This window comes from Marmota flaviventris, chromosome 1, assembly GCF_047511675.1.
Source record: "Marmota flaviventris isolate mMarFla1 chromosome 1, mMarFla1.hap1, whole genome shotgun sequence".
NCBI classification, from domain to species: Eukaryota; Metazoa; Chordata; class Mammalia; order Rodentia; family Sciuridae; genus Marmota; species Marmota flaviventris.
Genome location: NC_092498.1, coordinates 156321378 through 156344320, shown reverse-complemented (window position 1 = coordinate 156344320; position 22943 = coordinate 156321378). Strand labels below are relative to the sequence as shown.

Sequence of the window (22943 nt, the reverse complement as noted above, 5' to 3'; positions counted from 1 at the left end):
GGGTTCTGCGCCGAGTCCAGCCCGCCCGCCCGACCCCGGCCCGACCCCGGCCGGCTCCGCCCGCCCGGCCCCGGGGAGGGATGCGGCGGCGCGGCGCCCAGGATGCCCCGCAGCCCCGGGACGCGCCTCAAACCCGCCAAGTACATCCCGGTGGCCACGGCCGCCGCGCTGTTGGTCGGCTCCAGCACCCTCTTCTTCGTGTTCACGTGAGTTGGCATTGCGTCCGTGTGCCCGGGTGGCAGTCAGGCCTGACATAGATTCTTGGGAATACAGAGGCAGCTACCGGGCTGGGTAGCTGGGCCGGGCAGGGGGCTGGGAATCAGACCTGCTGGGCGGGGCGCGGGCTGTGAGCAAGGCGAGCCCCCACCCTGGCATAAGGGACCGCATCCCGGAATGCCGCGCGTTCTGGAACAGGTGAGCCACATGTGTGTGAGGACAGTGGTACTAACTGGGCATCCCAGAGTTGTGTCAGGCAGGCCCTGGGTGTGGCAGCAGCCCTTCCCTTTCACAAAGCTCAGGAGGGGATGCGGGCTGCCTAGAATTACTAGCCTTCCTTGCAAGCAGCCGTGGGTGCTTCTTGGGTCCCCTCCAGAATGCCACCCCAGGCCAGAGCCAAGTTATTCCCGCGTAGGTGTGGCCTGGTCTGGTTGCCACATGCTTACCCCATAGCTGCTGGTGACCCTGGCCTGGTGGGGTCCTCTGCCCTCTGTTGGCCTTCCTCTTTGGAAGCTCTCAGTGGCCATTTGAGTTTGAGAGGCTAGGCTGGGCTGCACTCAGAGATAGATGTTTAAATAGCTCTGCTGTGGGCTTCTCATAGTGGACACTAAGACCTTTGAGGCTAAGCCTCTAGTTATAGGGACAGAATCCCCTTGCTCATAGGGCCTCAGGTGGCTCCAAATTCAACTTCTTCACCTCAGACATGTTGGCTTACAGCCTGGAGTGATCTGCTGACCTCCCTCTGTTGTCCTGGGGTCACCCTAGGGATCATTCAGGCATGAGGAGGGATTGCTGCTAACCCTTTCCACAAGTCCGAGCCCAGGTGGGCAGAGTGATGGCTTCTGAGTGTGAGTGAGCCTGGGATAGGCAGGAGTCAACCTACTGCTCTTTCACCTTTGTAAGAGCTGGGGTGGCAGCCCATGTGCATGGCAAGTCTGAATTGGGTGCTTGAGGAGGCGGGAGAGTACTTACCTGGAGGCTGGGGCTGCAGACTGCCAAGAATGTGTTTAAAAAAGGCCTGTGTGGACGGGCTTATTTCTGGCTCTGGAGAGTCAGTGTGTTCTTCTCATTCTGATGCTGCTGACTATGGGGCAGAGAGAGGTGGGTAGTGGGTGAGGTTGGGGACCCATTCCCTGGGGCTTCTGGGAGCATGGATCTCAGCTTGGTCTTGGCCTCCCAGGGACTGGGGTGGTGTGTCTGTCTCAGGTCTTATTACCCAAGTGCAATCCAGTGTCTTTTCTTATAACTTAAGGTTCTCTATGGAGAACTTACGAAATGCAGGGGGAAAAAAGTTTTAAAGAAGTTAAAATTCATCCTCCACCTCATGGAGACCACCCATCTCCTCATCCTCAGAGAGCTTCTCTGTGCCCTGGACTCACCTCTATGGCACCCAGGCCATGCAATAGGAGTGCTTGTGAGTCACTCACCTGTGGTTTCAGAGTCTATTATGTGCTCTTTCCTGTGAATTGACCCAGCCTAGGCCTTGAGTGCTGAGGCTGCTGCCATTCTGCAGGCTGCTAGTACTTCCTTCCTCTGTTCTCAAAGCTGGAGTTCTAGGGTCATGGACAATGGTGCTTTTGAGGTATCGGGTTTCTTGTTGAGGTAGCACTCCAATCTGTGTGTGGCCCACGCTGAACTCAGCTAGTCTAGGAGAACATGCAATATGTGTCTCAGTGGCAGGATGGAGTCTCAGTGGTGTTATTGGGTCCCATTTGTAGGAACTATCTAGTGAGACTCAATGGCTTCACCTGTCCCTTGGCAACCTTGAAGCCATATTTCCTGGGCTAAATTGGGACTTTAACTTTCCCCACCCTAGCTCTTCTGGAATCCACTAGGTGGCTCCATTTTTGAGAAGGGGTCTTTGTAGGGTAGGCCATGACAATTCTGATTAGATGGAATACTAGGTAGGTCTGGTGGCCATGCTGAGTGGGTGTCCTTGGAACAGGCTTCAGTGCCTCCTTTGTGGCTTCCTTATATCCGGTAGCTTCCTCATGCCTGGGCCCACTTTGGCTTCAGTGAGGGAATGGTTCCCTACCCTACTCTCAGGATCTATATAGGGTTTCTATTTTCTTTTTTGCTCCTTGGACTTTACCAGATGGTGAATGGACCCCAGGTCTCCTCTCTGCACTCAGTAATGTGAGTTGCCCCTTTCAGGGTAGATTCTATTTCCATACCAAGTGGGCCATGTTTCTGGTATCATGCAAGATCAGGAGTCTGAGGCCTGGAGGACTAGGGATCCCTTCCCTCAGCCAGCTCACCAAAGGTTGTGGGGCCAGTAGGACATTCAGACATCTTTCCAGGAGAGGCTGAGGTGTGGGAAGGATGCCTGATTGAGAGTGTAACATTTTGAGGTTGGAGTGTATGTTGTATGGCAGATTCTTAGAGCTTTCCAGGTGGGGTTTGTGTCCTCTGGGTTCCAAAGGACTTCTTACTATAGTGCAACACTAGGCTGGGTCAGGTACATGGAGGGGTCCAAAAGCTTTCAGGGCAGTCCTCTGCTCTGCCTCTGTTCTGCCTCTCCCCAGAGTCACTTTGCAGAATGACAGGGACACTATGCATGTCAGAGGACTGGGGCTGGGCGGTCTTATCTCTGAGGCATCTGGGTTGGTGTGGCTGGGCCTGAGCCCTCTCCATGTTGGAGGCTTAGTCCAAGACAGCAGATGGTCTAGGCCTGGGGGTTAAGGGGCTAGGTAGAAGAAGGGCTGATTGTGCCTTGTGGGGAAGAGCCTGAGGGTGGAAACTCAGTGTGAACTCCCCTGCCAGGACATGATGCATGTCACCAGGGACTTCCCTGCCCTCCTGAGCCTGTTTCCCCATCTGTCCAGGTGTCTATAGGGATCAGACTGCTAGGTAGGTATAGATGCTTCATGATCCAGAGGCCCTGCTTGGAATGACCAGGGCAGAGTGGAGTCCTGGCATTCCATGGGCCAGTACCACTCTCAAATGCAAACTGTTAATGAAGAACCTGATATAAAAGAAAATGTCTGAGTTAAAAATTTCCATTCCACATTTAGCTGTGGCAGACATTCTGCCTGTAAAGTTCCCCATCCCCCTTTACAGGGAGACTCTGCTAGCCTAGGCAGGACTTAAGACCTCCACCCTGGTGGGGCACACTGTAATGACTTGTGTCCTGGCTTATGTCCCTGCTGTTCAGGAGGTAGGGCTGGAACTGAAGGAGTGCTTGGAACCTCAGAGCTAGGCCCCCTCCTGGTCCTCCATTTGGTCCACAGCATGGCTTGAGTCAACCAGAAGGGGGTCATAGGGAAGTTGTAGGCAGGATTCATGGAAGGCTAAATGCTCTGCCCATGGTCCTGGGGCCTGTGACCTGCCTGTCTCTTTCTGACCCTCCTGCAAACTCAGGTCTTGGGTTATGTCCTGCAGGGGAAGAGGATGAATCCAGCTGGGGTCCCTGGAGCCAGGTAGAGAAGGACCAGCATGGCGCACATGAGCGGGGAATATCCTCGGGGGGCAGAGGATCCTCTCAAGCTTAGTGCTGGCACAAATATGGTTTGAACATTGCTGCCCAGGAGAGCTCACATGTCCTCTTGTTTCCTTCTGTGTCTTTGTGTATCCTTGCATGTTCTTGTATGTCTTCCGGTGTCTTCACACATCTTTGCATGTCCTTGAGTGTCCTCATGTTTATTCACATTTGCCCTGTCCCACAGGGGAACAATGGACAGCCCAGAGAGGCAGAGGGATTTGCCTGAGGCCTACAACAAGGGGCTACTGAGCTGAGGTTGGACACAGCTGGGTGTAGGGGGAGGAGGGGTGTGTCTTTGCATGTGTGTGTTCATGTGTGCATATGCATATGCTTAGGCCTCTATGATTGAATGTGAGCTCTGCTAGCATTTTTGCATTCATTCACCTGCACACAAGTGTGTGTGCCTGTGCATGTGTATGTTCTTGCATATACGTGTGTCTTGCTTGTGGATATATTTGTATGTGTTCATGCATATGTGCTTTTTTTTTGTTTTGGTAAAAGAGTGGTTGTCTGTGTTTATGGGCCTGTATATTTGTGTTTGTGCATGTGTACTTTGGAGCATGTTTGTGTGTGACACATGTATGTGTGTCCACATGTGTGTTCAAGTGTGTGTATGTGCCTGTGCATTCTCTTTGTCTCCTCCACCACTTAGCACGCATGCTTCCTAAGTTCTGGGATCTGCCAGGGCCGAGATGGGTTAGCTAGTGGGCCTGTCCCCCTTAAGTGGGGTCTAGGTTCATGGGTCCCTGCAATAACACCTAGAGGGCGACAGGGAGGACAAGTGCCTGGTCCTGGGCCTGAGTCAAGCCAAGGGGCTGGAGATAATAGGAGAATGGTGGCTTAGGTCTCAGAGAACTTGTGTGTCTCCTCAGTCCTTTCTGATACTCAGCTAAGGCCCCCCACTGGCCCTCCCAGACATTTGGCCAGGTGGTGCCCACACTGGATAGAGGCTACCCAGCATCTCAGTGCAAGCACTGCCCTATTAAGAGCACAAATTTCCAAATGTGGACCTATCATTGCACAGCTGCTGTCCATACCCCTTCCTGCTAGGGAATCTTACTCAAGTCAGCTGTCTAGCCCACCTGCCTTGAGGGGAAGAAATTGAGGCTCAAGGACGTTCCAGTGGTATAGACTACCTGGCCAGCTGAGGGGTTCAGGCCCTGCCTACACCACGGGTGAGGGCACTCCCAAGACCAGTTCCAATTAGGGCCAAGGAACAGGTTGAAAACCCAGCTCAAATGCACACTGGTCCCAAGGCCTCGGATCCTCAGGTCCTTGTCTATAAAATGTGAGGACAGCAGCTTTCCCCTTCCTCACAGTTGGGAGAATGGAGATGTACCATACAGGATGGGAAGCCATGGATACAAGGACAGAGCCCATGACTGGCCTTTTCATGTGTCCTTCCACCCTGGGGACCTGCCTGCTGCCTCTCCCCTGCATCTATTCATCCATCTACCTCATCTTCAGCCAGCCCCTGGACTCTTTGGTCTCTTCCTTTTCCAGCGCAGGCCAACTCCACATGTTTTACAAGGGCTTAATGACATACTATCACTGTCTTGATTTTTGTTGTTGTTGGTACTAGGGATTGAATCTAGGGGTGTTCTACCACTGAGCCACATCTCTATCCCTTTTTTATTTTTATTTTGAGCCAGATTCTCACTAAGTTGCCCCAGCTGATCTCAAACTTTCAATCTTCCTGCCTCAGCCTTTCAAGTCTCTGGGATTTCAGGCATGTACCACCATGTTGTTTTGTATTTCTTAATAACTTTTTAATAAGGCATCCATATTTTCATTTCACACTGATTATGTAGTTAGCCCTTCCCAGAAAGTTCTGTAGGGATCTTGTTTGTGCCATCCAAGGGGGTACCTTACTTCTCCCTGGGCTGGACTGGTTCTCTCAGTGTGTCTCCCCTGTTTGGCATCAGTTGGGGTATATGCCTTCCACCATGTCAGGCTGGCCATGCCTTAGGGCCTCACTGTTGCCTTGCTGAACAGCATTAGGTTGGTGGTCAAAGACATATGTTAAGTGCCATCTGTATACCAGGCAGGGATGGGGAATATGAAAAGAAGGTGTATACGGGGTCTGCATCCCAGACCACCAGGGCAGGGGTGAGAGGCAGATCTTCCTGGCAGAGAGACCTTTGCACTGCAGATTATGTACACACACTGTGTCCATGCTGGCTGTGGAGAAAGGGAAGGGGTAACTGTCAGCTCTTGGCCCTGTGGAGGACACTGCCGTGGGAAGCAGAATCTTTAAATAGCCTCTTGCTTTCCACTAAAAATAGTTCTGCTGCCATGGAGGTGGTTGTTGGGGCGGCAGAGCTGGCTCCTGGCCAAGGCAGGCGTGGGTGCACTAGTGTGGCTGATGTGAGCTGGGGTGGTGGGCAGGGCTGTGGGTCCTATTTGTCTTGCTGGCAGCCACCATTGCTACATCCCTATAGTTAGGACTACGGTAGGGGAATCCCCACTGGCCCCTGACTCCAGAAAGGGCTCAAGTGCAGGATGGGGAGGGAAGTGTGTATCCCCTGTGTACCTGACCACTTGTCACAACAGCTGGGTGTAGGGGAAGCAGCAGAAAAACAATATGAGGGTCCAGGTGCTTTTTAGGACCTGAGAGGTGGCACTCAGGAACTTGCTGCAGGTCAGGGTCAGGGGAATTGAGGACCAGTGGGTATCCATGGAGGGGACTCTGGGTAGGCTCCTTGAGGATTGGAGCAGGTTCTCTTTAGGGAGATGTGCAAAACCCTTTCAAGGAGGCTGCAGAGAACCAAGTGTCCTGGAAGGCTTCCTGGAAAAGCGGAAAGACTTGGAGCTAAGTGCTGCAGGGTGGTGAGAGGTGGGAAGGGGTAGGGGCCTTGTGCTTTTCCAGTGTTTCGAAGTGTTCTGCATTGTTAACTGGGGAGCAAGGAGACAAACTGAGAAGAGGCTGCCAGTGGTGAGGGATGGGTTGCTGTGTCCCTCAGGGAAGAGCAGGGAGACTGTCCCTCCATATATGACTCATGTTTGTGGTTTTCATTACTCCAGAGTCTTCCTTGCGAGGGGTCCCTGCCAGGCTGGGGACAGGTTTAGGTGAGGCCTGAACTGACTGGAGCCACCCAGGCAGGTTACTGGCCTCTATACATCATAGCACATGTGTGTTGTCTCATTTTCTGTCTTGGTGTTCACTTCCTTTCTGTGTCACCCCAGGGAAGGGGAGCCAAGAAAAGTTGTGCCTGGGGTAAAAGGATGTTTGTAGTTTGGCTCTGGGCCACCCATCCTTAATGATGTAATTCCAGTCAAATGGGCCTCTCTGAGCCTCATTTCTCAACTGTGAGTTACACTCCAGACAGCTACCCTGGGGTGTTGCCAGGTTGGAACTGGCATAGCGGGAGGACTACACACTGTACACAGTGTACAATAGCATCTGGTGGTTGAGCCAAGGAACAAAGGGCTGATGGGCAGGGGTCTCCCAGTAGGTCTGCAGCTGGTGGCCTGATGGGTCCAACCCGCACAAATAAAATTTCCATGTCTTATGGATCTGTCCTTTGCCTTTATACTGTACCCTACGTACTTAGCTCTCTTCCTGGCTTTCCATTGCAGGTGCCCATGGTTGACGAGAGCCGTGTCCCCAGCTGTTCCTGTCTACAATGGCATCATCTTCCTTTTTGTCCTGGCCAATTTCAGCATGGCCACCTTCATGGACCCTGGTGTCTTCCCCCGAGGTAGGGCTCTGTGTTGAGGCAGCTCGTCTGCTCATTTTCAATGAAGTATGAAGGGCTGAATTGAGGGACTTAGTGGTTCCCCGTAGATAGGCTGGGCAGGGGCTTTCCTAATAGGGAAGTCACTTTCCTGTTCCCTGCCACTCTGTCCATCTCCTGATCTGCAGCGGACGAGGACGAAGACAAAGAGGACGACTTCCGGGCCCCACTTTACAAGAATGTGGATGTGCGGGGTATCCAGGTCCGCATGAAATGGTGTGCCACATGCCACTTCTACCGCCCACCACGCTGCTCACATTGCAGTGTCTGTGACAACTGTGTCGAGGTGACTATCCCATTGCTCTGTGCTTCCCCAACCAGGCCTTGCACCTAATCTTCACCCCCCTATGTGCCCTGATGCACTGCCTCTGCCTAGGACTTTGACCACCACTGCCCTTGGGTCAACAATTGCATTGGGCGCCGGAACTACCGCTACTTCTTCCTGTTCCTGCTATCACTCAGTGCACACATGGTGGGCGTCGTGGCCTTTGGCCTGGTCTACGTGCTGAACCATGCCGAGGGGTTGGGAGCTGCCCACACCACCATCACGTATCCTTGATCCTTGAGTGCCCCTCCCAAAGGCAGTGTAGGCCAGGGATGTGTGTCACAGGGGAAATTGAGAACCAGAGGGGTTGATCAGCTGCCTAGGGGACCCAGTGGGTGAGTTGTTATTCTTAAGTGGGCAGAGGAGGGTATTTGGACACAGGCACCTGCTCAGTGCCACTCTGATGGGGTCCACCCTGTCCTTACCTGCAGCCATTGACCTTAACCAGTCAGCATGGCTGTCATGTGTGTGGCTGGACTCTTCTTCATTCCTGTCATCGGCCTCACTGGTTTCCACGTGGTGCTGGTTACTCGGGGGCGCACCACTAATGAGCAGGTGCAGATCTCACTGGAGCAGGGCCTTGGAAACCCTTGTGTGAGGTGTCTTGTGCAACTTTGGTGGGAGGGGTCGCAGGTGTGAGGCTGTGCCTACCTGTCCCCCTGCATGCCCCATGCCTGTGGACACTGCAGTCACCAGCAACTGATGGCCTGTATATTCTATAACTCCCTATAGGGATATGCTGGGATGGCCTGGGTGAGGGTCACTCAAGCTGCTTTCCACAATCACCACTTCTGAGGAACCCCAGTTTCCCCTGCCTATCCCTCTGCCTACCCTGGCCTGTACTCTGGGTGGCCAGGCTGGCTGAGGGGTCCCGTGTCCACAGGTGACTGGGAAGTTTCGCGGGGGTGTGAACCCCTTCACCCGAGGCTGCTATGGGAACGTGGAGCACGTGCTATGCAGCCCCTTGGCACCCCGGTGAGGCCCGGCCTGGGCAGGGGGGTGAGGTAGCTTGTGCTGGGTGCAGGGTGGGCAGCCTTGAACCCTTAGCCTGGTATCTTTCTGCACTTTCCAGGTGGGGTTGGTCCTGCCTTTGGTGTGTGTTCATAGCCAGGTTGTTTGGCTGCTGATTCCTCTGTTCCTGGTGCAGGTACATGGTGGAATCACCCCGGTTGCCGCTCTCAGTGAGCCTGAAGCCACCCTTCCTTCGGCCTGAACTCCTGGAGAGAGCTGCACCGCTCAAGGTCAAGCTTAGTGACAATGGGCTGAAGGCAGGACTGGGCCGCAGCAAGGTGGGGGCCTGGGCTGGGAAGGAAGAGGGGATGGGAATCAGACCCTTAGAGTGAGCAAATAGGCATGTTGGAAGGGGGCCCAGAAGAGGTGGAAGGAGGAGGAATTGGGAGAATTCTGGGGAAGGGTCCCACCACTCCAGGAAGGAATCCTCAGTTAAGTCCCACCCCCTATCCAAGCCCCACATACCACTGAGCCCATCCCTCCCAGTCTAAGGGCAGTCTGGACCGGCTGGATGAAAAGCCACTGGATCTGGGGCCACCACTGCCCCCCAAGATAGAGGCCAGCACCTTTGGAGGTGACCTGAAGACCCCACGGCCTGGCAGTGCTGGTGAGGTTGGACAGCCAAATTGGGGGAGGGACATGGACTGACCCCAGTCTGACAGTGGTCCCTTTCCCCAGAGAGTGCCCTGTCAGTGCAGAGGACCAGCCCTCCAACACCTGCCATGTACAAATTCCGGCCAGCCTTCCCCACGGGTCCCAAGGCGCCATTCTGTGGGCCTAGCGAGCAGGTGAGGAGACCAGGCCATGCTTCCAGAGAGTCCCCACTCACAGAGGGCCATGTGCATGCCAGTGGGACCTTACCCGGTTGGGACTGGGGTCAATTGGAGGGGTACAGGGTGAGATATTCTGGGAGGGCTGATTCTAGTGGTTCTAAGCCTGGAATCTCTATTTCTTGGCTGGCATTGCCCTTAGGCCAGATGAGAGGCTGCCCCCAGGAGCAGTGTGTGCCAGGATGACTTGGAGTTTCACCATTAGTGAAACTTAAGGCCCATGGGAAGCCTTCAGAAGAACTTGAGATTTCTTTGAGAAAACCCATTTATTTTCTCCAAGTTCAGTACTCTGCTGTCCAGCTTTCAGAATAACCCAGAGCCCTGAGTGTTCCCAGGGCTGCCATCCCTCCTTGAGGTCTAGCCTTAGAGGCAGGCCTGAGTCCAGGCCCCATTCATCTAGACCAGCTTCATCCCTTAGGATTCACATCCTGTTCCACCTCCATTTTAGGGATTGATAGATGGGGCAGTGAGTCTGGGCTTTTCTAGATGAGGGTCCATTTCTGGTGGGTATGCAGTGACCCTGTCCACCTGGAGGATGGTCAGCCCTGGTTGCTAATGGGGGTATTCTAGGTTCATTCCCTGCTTTACTTCCTTCCCAGGACTGACCTGGATCCTTCAGCCTACTGAAGGTTCAGCCTAGTTGGCTAAGTGCACCAAGGCCATATTTCACCCTCACCACCTTTAGGATTTGAGGTTCCTTGGGCTACTCTTCAGCCTAAGTCAGCTGCCCCACAGAGACTGAAAGAGACCCCTCTTTTCTGTGGCCATGGCTGCCCTGAGAAGGTGGACTCCCTGGCTGGGTAGACTCTGAGGGCACTACTCTGGCCTAGATTGTGGAGTTCCTGCTTCTTTGCTGCCTAGAGTCAGTGTTAACCTGGGTGTTGCCCATGCAGCCCTTTCTCACCTGGGGCTGGTGGGCAGTGGCAGGCCCCACACAGTCTTCCCTCTGAGGCCTCTGTCCTGGCTCCATTCTGTCCCAAATTCCTTCCATGGTTGGCATGAGAGAGGTGGGCATAGTCAGAAAATAGGGAGCATCTTCTATTATGTGTTGGTGGCATCTGCCATGGCCTATGTCACCAGCATTACAGTCTACATTACATGGGCACAGAGCACCTGGTGGCTACAGGCTGGGGGTGTGATTGGGTAGGGGTGAGAGTGCTCTCTTTCTCCATAGGTTCAAGGCCCTGACTCCCTGACTATAGGGGATGACAGCACCCACAGCCTGGACTTTGTGTCTGAGCCCAGCCTGGACCTCCCAGACCATGGGCCCAGTGGCCTGCACTCAACCTACCCACCGTCCCCACCACTCAGTGCCACTGATGCCTTCTCAGGCGCTTTGCGCTCTCTGAGCCTCAAGGCTGCCAGCCGGCGGGGTGGGGACCATGTAGCTCTGCAGCCCCTGCGTTCTGAGGGTGGTCCTCCCACACCCCACCGGGGCATCTTTGCTCCCCATGCATTACCCAACCGAAATGGCAGCCTGTCCTATGATAGCCTGCTTAACCCTGGCTCACCCAGTGGCCACACATGCCCAGCACACCCCTCTGTTGGTGTAGCTGGCTACCGCTCACCCTACCTACACCCTGGGGCAGCAGGTGACCCACCACGGCCCCCACCCCGCAGCTTTAGTCCCGTGCTGGGTCCCCGGCCTCGGGAGCCCTCACCAGTACGCTATGACAACCTGTCGAGGACCATCATGGCCTCCATCCAGGAGCGCAAGGACAGGGAGGAGCGTGAGCGGCTGCTGCGCTCCCAGGCCGACTCACTCTTTGGTGACTCTGGAGTCTATGACACACCCAGCTCTTACAGCCTGCAGCAGGCCAGTGTGCTGTCTGAGGGTCCTCGTGGCTCTGTGTTGCGCTATGGCTCCAGAGATGACCTTGTGGCTGGGCCTGGCTTTGGTGGTGCCCGCAACCCTGCCTTGCAGACATCACTGTCTTCACTGTCAAGCTCTGTGAGCCGGGCACCACGGACATCCTCCTCCTCCCTGCAGGCCGACCAGGCCAACAACAACGCCCCTGGGCCCCGGCCTGGAAGTGGCTCACACAGGTCGCCTGTGCGTCAGGGTCTACCCTCCCCGCCTGGCACTCCCTGCTCGCCCTCCTACATGGGCCCCAAAGCTGTCGCCTTCATCCATACGGACCTCCCGGAACGGCCACCCTCGCTGGCTGTGCAGAGGTGGGTGTCCAGAGGTGTGGGTGGGTTTCCCAGTGCAGGGCAGCCATCCAACCACCTGCAGGGCCCTTCTTGGCCCAGTACTCAAGGGTTGTCCTGGAGCCCTTTGGTTGCCTGCTGGGATGGGACAAGGAGGGTGGGCCTCATCCTGCCTTGAAGACTTCTCAGTTATCCATGTGAGAGTGGCTCGGTTCTGAGGATGCCCTGGGCATGCTTCATATGTGGGAGCAGGAAGATTTGTACCCTGAGATCAACATGTCACATTCTCCCAGAGCTGGTGCAGGCTCAAAATGTGGAAGGGCAACTGGGCACTGGTACCTTTTTTTTCTGGAACTAGTACCATGTGGCTGCATGGGTTTCCTTTGGGCCATGGGCACTGACCTTCCTCAGTCTGTTTGGTACTCTCTCTGGGCTTGTCTCCATGCATCTCCGGAGGCTGAGACTGGGGGACATCTCCTTATAGTGAAATGTGCCACCTCGGGCACATAGTCCCTGGAACAGAAGCTTCCCTGTTTATAGAAAGACTGGCTATAGGCTTCTGGTGGGTTGGTAATTGGTTCTGCCTCATAGAGCCAGGTCCAAGTAGGAGAGCTGAGCCTTGTTTGGGTCAAGTTCTCATGTTGGGTAGGTCACAGAACTGCTGTGTCCAGGTCCTGAGAGCTCAGGCTCAGTTGTTTTAGATAGGCAGATGAGGCCCCAAGGGGAGACTTTTTTATCCAGGCCACTTGGCCACAAAGGAGCTGGGAGCCCAGTCACCAGTGGTCTTGCCCCGAGCAAGGCCTCCCTACCCTACATATGGCCAGGAGCCCATTTACTTTTCTTGGGATCAGGGATGTGGCTGTGGTAAGGCGGGGACAGTAGTTGGGGAAAGGAGGGACTCCTGCCTTTAGGAATGTTTAAGTAGTGAGGTCAGAAACACCATGGTCAGCAGTGGCCAGGCCAGGTGGCAGGAGAACAGCCCTTCATTTTTCTGAGAGAGAATGGGGAGCAGACCCGGTGGTGGCTTTCCAAGCTCAGGGCACCATGACATGGGCAGGACCCATGACATGGGCAGGACCTAGGACTCCAGTTTGATGTCCACCTGCCTGCCCTGTTCTCTGGTCATTGCCAGCTGGGAGGTGTTGAGGCAACCAGGAGGATGATAGCAGTTCTGACATCTGTTTGTCCTTCCTGTGATGGCACAAACCCTCTTTGAGGAAGGGGCCAGGACAGAGGGCTCCAGTCCATGTCTGCGTGTCCTGTCACCCCACCATCCTGTGTTCACCGTGTGTGTATGTATGTGTGTGTGCTTGTTTTAATGCAGAGACCACCCTCAGCTGAAGACCCCCCCAAGTAAGCTTAACGGGCAGTCCCCAGGCTTGACCCGACTGGGGCCTGCTGCAGGTCCTCTGGGACCCTCCGCCAGCCCTGCCCGGCACACGCTGGTTAAGAAGGTTTCCGGCGTGGGTGGGACTACCTACGAGATCTCGGTTTGAGAACTGACCGCCACCCGTCTGCTGTGGTGCCATGGGGACCAGGACCCCATAGTGGCTCTCCCCATCCCCACCGACTTCTCTACCCCAGAGAAAGGAGGCCGCCCAAGCCTGGTGTGGATCAGCAGGAGAGAGCCACGCCTCCACAAGCTTGTCCCTGCACCCTCTGCCTGTCCATCCACTCATCTGCTCATGGGGAAGACAGGATCTTGAGCAGTTTGTGCCAGGCTGCAGGCCCGTATTTATCCTTGATGGGGCAGTGAGGGGGACCCAGACTGCCTCCTCCCTTGGCCAAGCTCAACAACATCACTCTGTCATGCTCCCAGGCTAGTCTCCAACAATCCCATGGGTTTGCCTCCTCCCCTTTCAGAGGGTGCCTGGGGCCCTGCCCTCCCAGCTGCTCCTAACATGTTGCCTTTCACTGACCCAGCTGGCAGCTTGTAGCTTGGCAAGGCCGATGCTTCTGCAGTCCTGGTCTACTCTGGGTTTTGACGGATGGATGGACAGATGGACAGCCAGCCAGCTGTGGCACAGGCCCTAGCTCTGTGCATTTTGTCTTGCCTGGCCAGTGGGCTTGTGTCCCCGTGTCTGCGTGCTGTGCTGCCGTGCCACGTCTGATGTGTTAATGCTCGGCCGCCGCTGTCCCTTTCATTGAAGCCTTAACTTCTGCTTTATGCTCTTGTGGGAGGCGACGGGAGGGGGGGGGTGGGTGGTGGGAGAGAAAGTAATGGGAACAGGCACAGGGGTCACACACAACCCCAGGAGGCCAGTGAGACCTGGATCACCCTCCCTGCCAAACTGGAGAATCCCCACCCCAAATCATATGCAGTCCTTGGCTCTAACCCAGCCGGTCCCATGTGGAAAGCACATTGGGGAGGGGGGGACCAGTGCTTCCCCTGGTGTCAGGGACTTGAGAGTAAGCACATGGCAGCGTCAGCTTGCGTTGTGTCTGTTTTATGTTTTTATATCTACATCTATATATCTATAATTTTATTAAAAAAAGAAAAAGAGTCATTTTGATGCTTTACTTGGGCAAGGTCAGGGCTGTGGGTGCAGGGGCCCCAGGGGGAAGGGAAGGACTTCAGGAGAGAGGGTAGCTGATTGGCTCAGGGTAGCACATTCTTTGTGTGCATTTCTGCTGATGAAGCTGAGTCAGGTGAGAACTGGTCAGCATGAGGTATCGTTCTTGGCGGGGGGAAAAAGCTGGGACTGCATCTGTCCCAGGAACCTCCAGGAACTAAGGGCTTGAGGGAGTTGGAATGGGGTGCAAGTGGGGCCACTTGCTGGCTTGGATAAAGGTTGAACTTCAAGGCACTCACTTTTGTCTGCCATATGCTAGAGATGGGATTGGGGAGTTCCAGGAATCAACAGCTTTTCAGGGCTGGCACAGCCTGGCAGGGACTGAGGGGACTGGGGCAGACCCAGTGTAGGAGCAATGGGGAGGCTCAGGGACCCAAAGGGAGGTTCCCTGAGCCTTGGACCCCACAGCTTTGCCCTAAGCTGACCTCCACCCTTTCTGCTTCTCTCTCACGGATGCCGTGGCCCACAGGGGGCGAATAGGCACCTGTAGCCGTGGATGGGGGCAGCGTGGCCAGCCCAGGGGGACCCCTGGCCTGCACCTGTGCCATCTTGGCCTCCCTGAGGACCGCCCTCCACTGCGGGCCCCCTGGAGCCAGGCTGCTGGGGCACCCCCTCGTGGGACCATGTGCCGCCTACACTCGGCAGCCTCCAGCCTTTTTCCCAGCCTCTCGGGACCCTAGTGGGATGCAAGTGGGCAGCTCTGGGGCCCTGGACAGCCCAACTGGAGAAGCAGGAAGCCAGGCTGCCATGGACCCTGGGGTGGGGCTGGGTGTGGACTGTGGGTCCTGTCTCTACCAGCTACATCTTGACTGACTCAAGACTGCCAGGGCCTGTGACCCTGTGTCCAGGTGACCTCAGGAAGTCCTCCACCTGCTGCAGGGGGTCCAGTACCCCATTGAGGGTGGCCCTGGAGTTGCTGTGACCAGCATGACATTCACCCCAGCCTCCCTATCCTACCAAGCACTTTAGACTAAGCCACTTCCTCCTGGGGAGCCTGGGCCTCTGTGGGTTGGGCTGGGGAGGGGGTCTCAGGTTTTCCCTGCCAGTTACTACAGTCCCTCTACCCTGCCTCCAGAACATAAACAGATGCCTTAATTTCCTAGAGCCACCAGCCTGGTGAGCCCTGGGATCCCAGCCCATCCAGCTGGGCCCCTTGCCTGCCCACCGGATTTCCATCAGTATCTCTGCTCTGGCTCCACCTGGTCTGTCTGCATCCAGGGATGGGTGATCCATGGTCCACAGTCCTGCAATCTCTGAGCCTGCTGGACCTGGTTGTCCTCCAGAGGCAGAGCAGGATGACCCTCCTGTGCAGGGTCCTTGTCCCAGGATCCACCCTGGGCACTGGCTCTATTCTCCCATTTTGGGACAAGAAAGCCACAAAGCTATCTTCTATTGTTCTAAGGGATACTTCCTCCATTTAAATTCCCCCAATAAAATTTTTGGTGTTTACCTCCATGGCTCTGTCCACCAATGTGGTTCCCCTGTCTGAGCCTTGGGCAGTACCAGGAAGCTGGACTGGGTTGAAGAGTGGAGTGGGGTGGTAGGAGGGGAATGGTGGGTAATGGGAACACTACGAGGTCAGTGAGTCAGCAGACTCAGGGATCCAAGCATGACCTCTGAGGTACCTGGGAGGGCTTGAACCATGGACCCCTGGTTCTCACTGTGCAGATACCTTTCAGGGGAAACCATCATTGTTGGGGTGGAGGGCAGCAATATAGGACACGGGAGTCAACACTGATGCTTGGGGTTGAGGCAGGGATCCTGCCCTGAAGAACCCCTCCCTGCCACTGCCAGATTGACAGGGCTCCTTGGGATAGGTTGCTTTAGGAAGCACCAAAATGCCCCTTCCACACTGTTTCCATGGAAACAAGCTCACACACCAAGCATGTCACGACTATATGTCCAGCCGCAGGCCCAGCCCTCAGGACAGACCCTGCCTCCACCCTTCTCCGCAGCTCCTGGCAGGGACGGTGTGCAGCAGTGCTGTGGCCAGGGGCTGACGGGGCCAGTGGGCACCCAGGGCAGCGCCGGTGGCCGCCTGGCCTCCTCCTTGCTGGGGCCGCTGGGCCTCCGGCCTAGAAGGGCAGGAAGTCGTCCACCTCGAGGCGCAGGAAGGGGCCCAGTAGGGCCCGGAGCTTCCAGACGGTGGCTCGGCTCATCAGGGGCGGCACTAGCCCCTCGAAGGGTGCGGGGTCCACCACATACACGTAGGCAGCGGTGCAGGCCAGCAGGGCGCCCAGTAGCAGCCTCAGGGCCAGCAGCCTGCGGGCGGTGGTGGTCAGGGGCAGGGGGTGCCCACAGGGACGTTCCCAGGGGGACAGGGCTCTACCTGCAAAGTGACCTACCAGAGCTGGCCCTTGAGGCCCTCGGAACATTCCAGCTGTGGCCTCCCTTTCTGTTGGGGAGGGGGCTGGGTCAGAGCCTGCCTTGAGAGCTATGGCAGAGGGTGGGGGTCCCTGACTCTGGAGGACCCACAATAGACAGGGATTTCAATACAGTCAACCCAGTTGTGCCCCTGCCCCATCCCTCCTGCAGGGGCCACCTTCTGCAACTACTTTCCAGGATGACTCTGGTCACCTGGATCCTCAGGAGGATCCCACCTTGGGGCCTGCTGTCTAGATCCCATTTCTCCACCTCCCCCCGCAGAAGTACCCTTGGGCCAGGTCTCCAAACTGGAAGAGTGGCCTGGGGTGGGGAGCTCACCTCCGTGCACTCCATCTGTTGCTCCTTCCTGGCCTGGGTGCGGCACTGGGCCCGCTCCCTGGGGGGCCGCACTGTCAGGACCATGTGCTCCTCACCCCATACTTGTGCCACCCCCTACTGTGGAACTGGGGGATCAAACATTGATCCACCCCATCCCGACCTGGTTCAGTCAGGCCCTGGTCCCCTACGTCACCCCAGAATCTCCAGCTGAATGTCCTCCATCTGCTCTAGCACGCCCCGGATGTCCTTCTTGAGGTTCTGGGGGACAGAAGAGGTAAGACAGATCTTCCACCCGGACTACCTGCTGCCCTCCCCTGCCTCTCACCACCACCTAACTCCTGCCCTGCCCTCCTCATCCTCCTGGGGACTTACCAGGAGCCCAGTGGCCTGGTTGTTCAGAGCCATGTGTACCTCGGCCACACCGTCCCATACCTGGGAGCAGGAAAGTCTGTGTTATGTTCAAGGAACAGGATCTACCAGCGGGGATCCCCTCATACCCTCTCCCACCCTGGTCTGGGTGAGCACCTCAGTGATGGCCATCTTCTTCCTCTCAAAGGACAGTCGTATTTGTTGTAGCTCATTCTGGATGAGGAGAGACAGTATGGGCACAGGAACCCCCTCTCTGGGCCCAGGTCCCTACTGCCAAGCCCACCTGAGACTGCCGAACGAAGGCCTCCTCCCCCTGGCACAGCTCCCGCCGTAGCAGCTGAACAGGTGTCCTGTCCTCCAGGGGCCGGGTGCTGGCTGATTCAGGGGACTATGGGAGAGCCTCTAGATCAGCCCAAGGCTGTGGGCAATGTCTGCAGCCCTGGGCAGCTGGGGGGATGCTGCTGTGGAGGGTCACAGGGCTGCACACTTGTTCTCACCCAGGCCAAGGCTGTGCAACTTGAATGCTCTGGACACAGGGGCAGGAACTGCTGTCCTGGACCCAGGAGGACCCCCAGCTGCTCCCGAAGGTCCTGGTTCTGCCTTTTCTAGAGTTGGGAGACAGAGATGGGGTCATCTATCATGACTGCTTTTCAGGTGGAAAACTGAGGCAGGGTCTGGAGCTTTGAGGTGAGGTAAAGGCCTGGGCAGCTAGGATCAGTCTGGAGCCCATCCAGCTGGTGGCTTTGTACTTACCAGGCTGTGGTTCTCCTGCTCCAGCTGGAGAAAGGATTGTTCTGCAGACCCCAGCGGCCCGCTCTGGAGCTGAGAGGGGGCTACTCTGGGTGAGGCTGGGACCCCTCTTCCCAATGGAAGGCTTGGACATGGGCAGGGTCTAGGCCCTGTACAGGGGGATCCCCCCTGCCTGAATGGCCCCTGCTCTCGCCCTTGGTGCAGGGGCCAGCCCCACCCCAGTTCTGCCTCCATTTCTCTTTGTCTTGGCCCTACTGGCTCTCTCACTCTCTGCCACTGCATCTCTCCTTCTTCACTTGAAAGAAAGACCCTGGTTGCCTCACCCCCCACCCTGGGCTCCCTGCCCCCTGACCCCGGGGCTGGAAAAGTCCTCACAGACTCCAGTGAGTGAGTGGAGGGGATGGGAACCAGACAGGGCCACCTTACAAATCCCTGGCAGGGCTGATCCAAGCATCCTCCGTGGCTGCCCGAGGCTGGGGCTGGGGGACACTGGGAGTGGGAGTGGCCACATGGTCCCAGAGTTTTTGGCCCCTCCATCCCTCCCTGTGACCCCTTCCTGACCCCAGGTCCAGGCTCTGGCCTGGCTGACCTGCCACCCTCTTACTGAGGGTAATTTGGGTGTCACTCTGGCTCACAGGTTTGCCTGGGTGACAGTCACAAAGGCCTAGGTACAGCCAGGGAGGTCATAATGGGGGAGCTGGGGCGGGAGCCAGGCCCTGGGGCCCCTCCCACCACAGCACTGCCCTCACTGCCCCTGAGTTCCTATTACCCATGTCCTTCTCTTCTTTGTTTTCCTCTTTCATTCCGTGGAAGTTCCTCAGTGAACATCCCCAGGAAGCTGGTTCAGAAAAATCCTGAGTCCTGGTTGAAACCAAGTTGGTAGAAATGGCCACTGATATGGCTTCCCCCAGGATCCTGGCCACTCTGCAATATATTCCAGCCAGGTCCAGATCCTGGAAGGAGGGTGAGATAGCCCACTAAAAACCCCGAAGAACCTGCTTAAATCAGGTTAAATCAGGAGTGTTTTCATTTCTAAGTTTTGGAGTAGTCTATCATATGAGAATAGATAATCATGAGGACCTCAGAGGTCTATAAGCCTCTTAATCTGGCTTCTTGCTTGCTGGATGTTAGTCTGGGCAGAGAATCAGATCCTAGGGCATCCCCTGTCACCTCCACCCTGGGAGCTCAAGGACAGAAAGTAAGGTCCTTAGTGCTGCTAAGGAATCTCTGGAGCCCTCTCTGACCTCTGAGACCCTAGGATTTCATGCTTATTGAGAGTGTCTTATTGATCATGGCACTGGGCACTTGGTAGGCACATTTCATATTTTTATTCTTTAGTTTTTGCAGTGCTGGAGCTAGAGCTCAGGTCTTTATGCATGCTAGGCAAACACTCTACCAATGAGCTACATTCCCATCTTGAGAGTTAGTATTTTGTTAATAAAATCTTTTCTGCTTTTCCTGTCCTTTAAAAAAAAAAAAAACTCCCAATAGTTAGATATTGGGCCTTCTGTATTGATTTTATGTGTTCTTTACTTTTTAAAATTTGTCTTTGTTATTTGTAGATTTCCTTGAGTCCTAATACTCTCTTTACATACAGTTAGGATCACTTAGTGATGAAAATATATTCTGAGAAATTTATCATTAGGCAATTTGGTTGTCAAATATCATAAAGTGAACTTACACAAACCTAGATAAAATAGCCTCCTATGCCAAAGCTATATAGTACCTACATGTATGACACAGCTTTCTGCTCCTAGGGCCATAATGAACAAAACAACATGAGATTAAATCAAGCACAAGAGAAAATGATGCAATCAAGAGGCACAATAAACATGAGATGTTTGAGGGCTGCTACTGGCATAACAAGAGTGTATTATTTTACAATAAACTTTTTTTTTTTTTTTACAAGTAGAAGGAGTACACTATAAAATAACAATATGGGCTGGGGTTGTGGCTCAGCGGTAGAGCACTCACCTTGCATGTGCAGGACCTTGGGTTCGATCCTCAGCACCACATAAAAATAAATAAGTGAAATAAAGGTATTGTGTCCAACTACAACTAAAAAATAAATAAAAAATAAATAAATAAAATAACAACAAAAGTGTAGTATAGTCAATTTATAAACCAATAACATAGTTATTTACTATCTCATCCAGTATTCTGCAATGTACCTAATGATATGTGCTGGACTTTTATACAACTGAAAGTGCAGTAGGTTTGTTTACACCAGTATCACCTCAAACATGTGATGATGTGCTATGATGTCATGAGGGTTACAACATTATTAGTTGATAGGGAAATTTCAGAGCTCTATTATAATCTTTTTTTTTTCCCCCAGTGCTGGGGATCAAACCCAGGACCTTGCAAATACGAGGCAAGCACTCTATCACTATAACCCCAGCTCTCTCCCTTACAATCTTATGAGACCCACCATCCTAAATGTGGTCTGTTGTTGACCAAAATGCTGTTATGCAGTCCATAACTGTATATCTATGGTTTTAAAAAACGTTCTTTGAATTTCAGCAGTCATATTTTAAACTGTGGTTGTCTCTATTGTACTTTGGATGCCTCCTATTCTTTTCTCAGAACATCCTATTCTCTTTTAGGGATTCACTGGATTTTGAGGGGAAGGAGCATCTTTTGCTGACTGTTTTCTGTCTTCACTTTTTGGTTCTTCTCCCTTTGCCCCCTTGTGTTTGGTCTTAGGACTTCCCGTTAGATGCTGTCCTCCATTATCTGACTTTTCTTTCTTTTATTGTCCCTGCTTATAAGGAAGGTTGGAAAGAGCCAGCAGGTACTTTCCTTTCCCCATTAACTGTCGGGGTCGGGGGGGGGGGCGAGTAGTTGAGCTCCTGGGAGGAAGGCCTTCTGCACCAGCTCATATCTTCCTGCTGCAGCTCTGAGGTCTGAAGTGGAGAATAAATTTGGGGGTTTGCCTGGGTAGTTCTCGTTGACACCTGCGGTTCTACTGTAATTATTAAAGGAGTACTACAGTGCACAAGCCAGCCCCAAACAACCTAATTTTCTACCCTTCCCTGGTTTCCACACAGGCTGTTCCCCTGTCAGTCCCTACTTCCTTCTGCAAACATTTGTTGAAATCCTTCGTTTCTATATGGCCTCTCTCCTGTTCTCTTCTCCACATAGAGAAGATATATAGCCAGAGGCACTGAGGATCTCACTGACAGAGGAGATGATGCACAAAGACTGCAATGGTGGCTCATAGTGGACCCAAGTGGATACATGTGCCCCTGGTGCAGGAGGCTAAAATGCATTTCCAGGGACAGGGCAACATCTGTGCATCCTGTAGCAATGGGCTCTGACCAATGTGATAGGAAGGGTCAGGAACCTGAATCAGTGGCTTCCTGAGTCTCTCCTTAGCTTCCTGGGCGGCTGTTTGCTCAGCACCCAAGAAGGATGTAGAAGTTTCCAAGGCCCTCTCCTGAAACCGGCCTGTTCATTCCCCTTTGGGATTTCATGGGTCTTGGGTGGTGCTCAACTCAGAGATGGAGACCACGGAAGGGCTCTTGGAGGGCCTTTGAGGTGAGATGGGCCATGGGTGGGAATTGGGAGCACAGCATAGGCAAAGGCCTTGAGAAGCTGGCATGGGGGACAGTGTGCTGTGTCCCTTAGGCTGCTAGGTGCTCGGTAGGTATTCAGGATGTTCAATGACTCCTGTAATAATGACGATGAATGGTGGCACAAGGGTGAACTGCTGAGTGAGATCCTCAGGTTGCACCCTGCTGGGCTGCAATCTTCTAGTGACTGTGAGGAAGTATCTTGGATACCCTAGAAGCACTTATGTCCTCCTGCCACTTAAGACCCCAGAGTGCTTCCTTTCTCAGCCTGGAAGCTCCACACTCCCTGATCACCCTACCTTTCTTTGTGCTGTGCCTGGTCTAGAAGTCTGGTACCAAAGAAAGTCAGACCTGAAGATTTCTCTTCCCTGAGATCCAGAACATCATGAGTGTATATGTGGACTCTAAGAGGGAGAAAGGAGCACTGGATCTGCAGCCACAGTGGGCTTCCCACTCACAGGGCAAGATATGCTAACGTATGCCCAGTGCCATGTAATTAGGTGTCCTGGATTGGGGAGGGAATAAGGTGTCTACATCCAGTGAGGGCTCTAGGATGTTCATGCAGGAAGAGGGTGAGTCTGCCGCAGGTTGGAGTACTGTCTAGATGCTGGAATTCCCAGCCTTGTGTGTGGAAAGTGTGGCCAGCTGAAACATAGTTTTTTGGAGGGTGGGGAACCGTGGCCCACGTTGCTAGGCAGTGCACCTCCCTGGACGCTAGTTACCATGGCAGCAGTTTCCTGCCCATGTTGTCATGACGCCCAGATGGCCTTGTAGAGCCTGGAGCAGTGAGAAGGGGCCTCCCCAGTCGCCCCTGCCCCTCCATGATGGTGCCCAAGGTATTCTGAAGAGACAGAAGAGAAGGCAGGACTGGCCACTGGCATGGAGATCCAGTTCTTCCTGCCTAGAGCCAATCTGGGGGCAAGGGCAAGGGCTGGATGGGGCCCTCTTGCCTTACTCAATGTGGCCTTGGCATTCAGTGTCCTGAGCTCACTTCAAAAGCTGGAAAACAGGCCCTGAGTTGATGAACCAGCCACAGCCCCTGGAGGGGGCACCCCATCTTCATTTTCCTTACTTTGGTTTCCTTACTCAGATCTTCCTAGCCTGCCCATCAGGGGAGCCTCTCCCACTTAGACCTTGAAACTGCCCTACATGGAAGATCAGGTATGTCAGCAGACTCTGGAGAACTGTCTCTTAATCCCTATCAACTTCCCTGTAGCAACCC

At 54.4% G+C, this 22943-nt stretch overlaps 2 protein-coding genes across 4 annotated transcripts; one reads left to right on the top strand and one right to left on the bottom strand.

Moving 5' to 3' along the window:
* On the top strand, positions 1-15779 carry Zdhhc8 (zinc finger DHHC-type palmitoyltransferase 8). 3 transcript variants are annotated; one of them, XM_027924275.3, is made up of 11 exons: positions 1-206; positions 7277-7398; positions 7563-7720; positions 7811-7983; positions 8212-8314; positions 8643-8734; positions 8907-9048; positions 9257-9377; positions 9449-9558; positions 10775-11775; positions 14794-15779. In XM_027924275.3, the coding sequence occupies exons 1-11, from the start codon at positions 103-105 to the stop codon at positions 15002-15004; spliced, it is 2337 nt and encodes a 778-aa protein (XP_027780076.1). In that variant the 5' UTR covers positions 1-102; the 3' UTR covers positions 15005-15779. The 3 variants fall into 3 exon arrangements, with proteins under 3 accessions (XP_027780076.1, XP_027780077.1, XP_071473865.1); XM_027924276.3 differs by lacking the exon at positions 14794-15779 and adding an exon at positions 13076-14252; XM_071617764.1 differs by lacking the exons at positions 7811-7983; positions 8212-8314.
* A 620-nt stretch (positions 15780-16399) lies between these two features.
* Ccdc188 (coiled-coil domain containing 188) lies at positions 16400-18683 on the bottom strand. Its single transcript, XM_027924242.2, has 9 exons — positions 18150-18683; positions 17894-18001; positions 17680-17784; positions 17553-17609; positions 17400-17459; positions 17221-17285; positions 17028-17085; positions 16670-16719; positions 16400-16586 (listed from the first exon to the last, which is right to left on the bottom strand). The coding sequence occupies exons 1-9, from the start codon at positions 18681-18683 to the stop codon at positions 16400-16402; spliced, it is 1224 nt and encodes a 407-aa protein (XP_027780043.2).
* Between the last annotated feature and the right edge of the window lie 4260 nt (positions 18684-22943).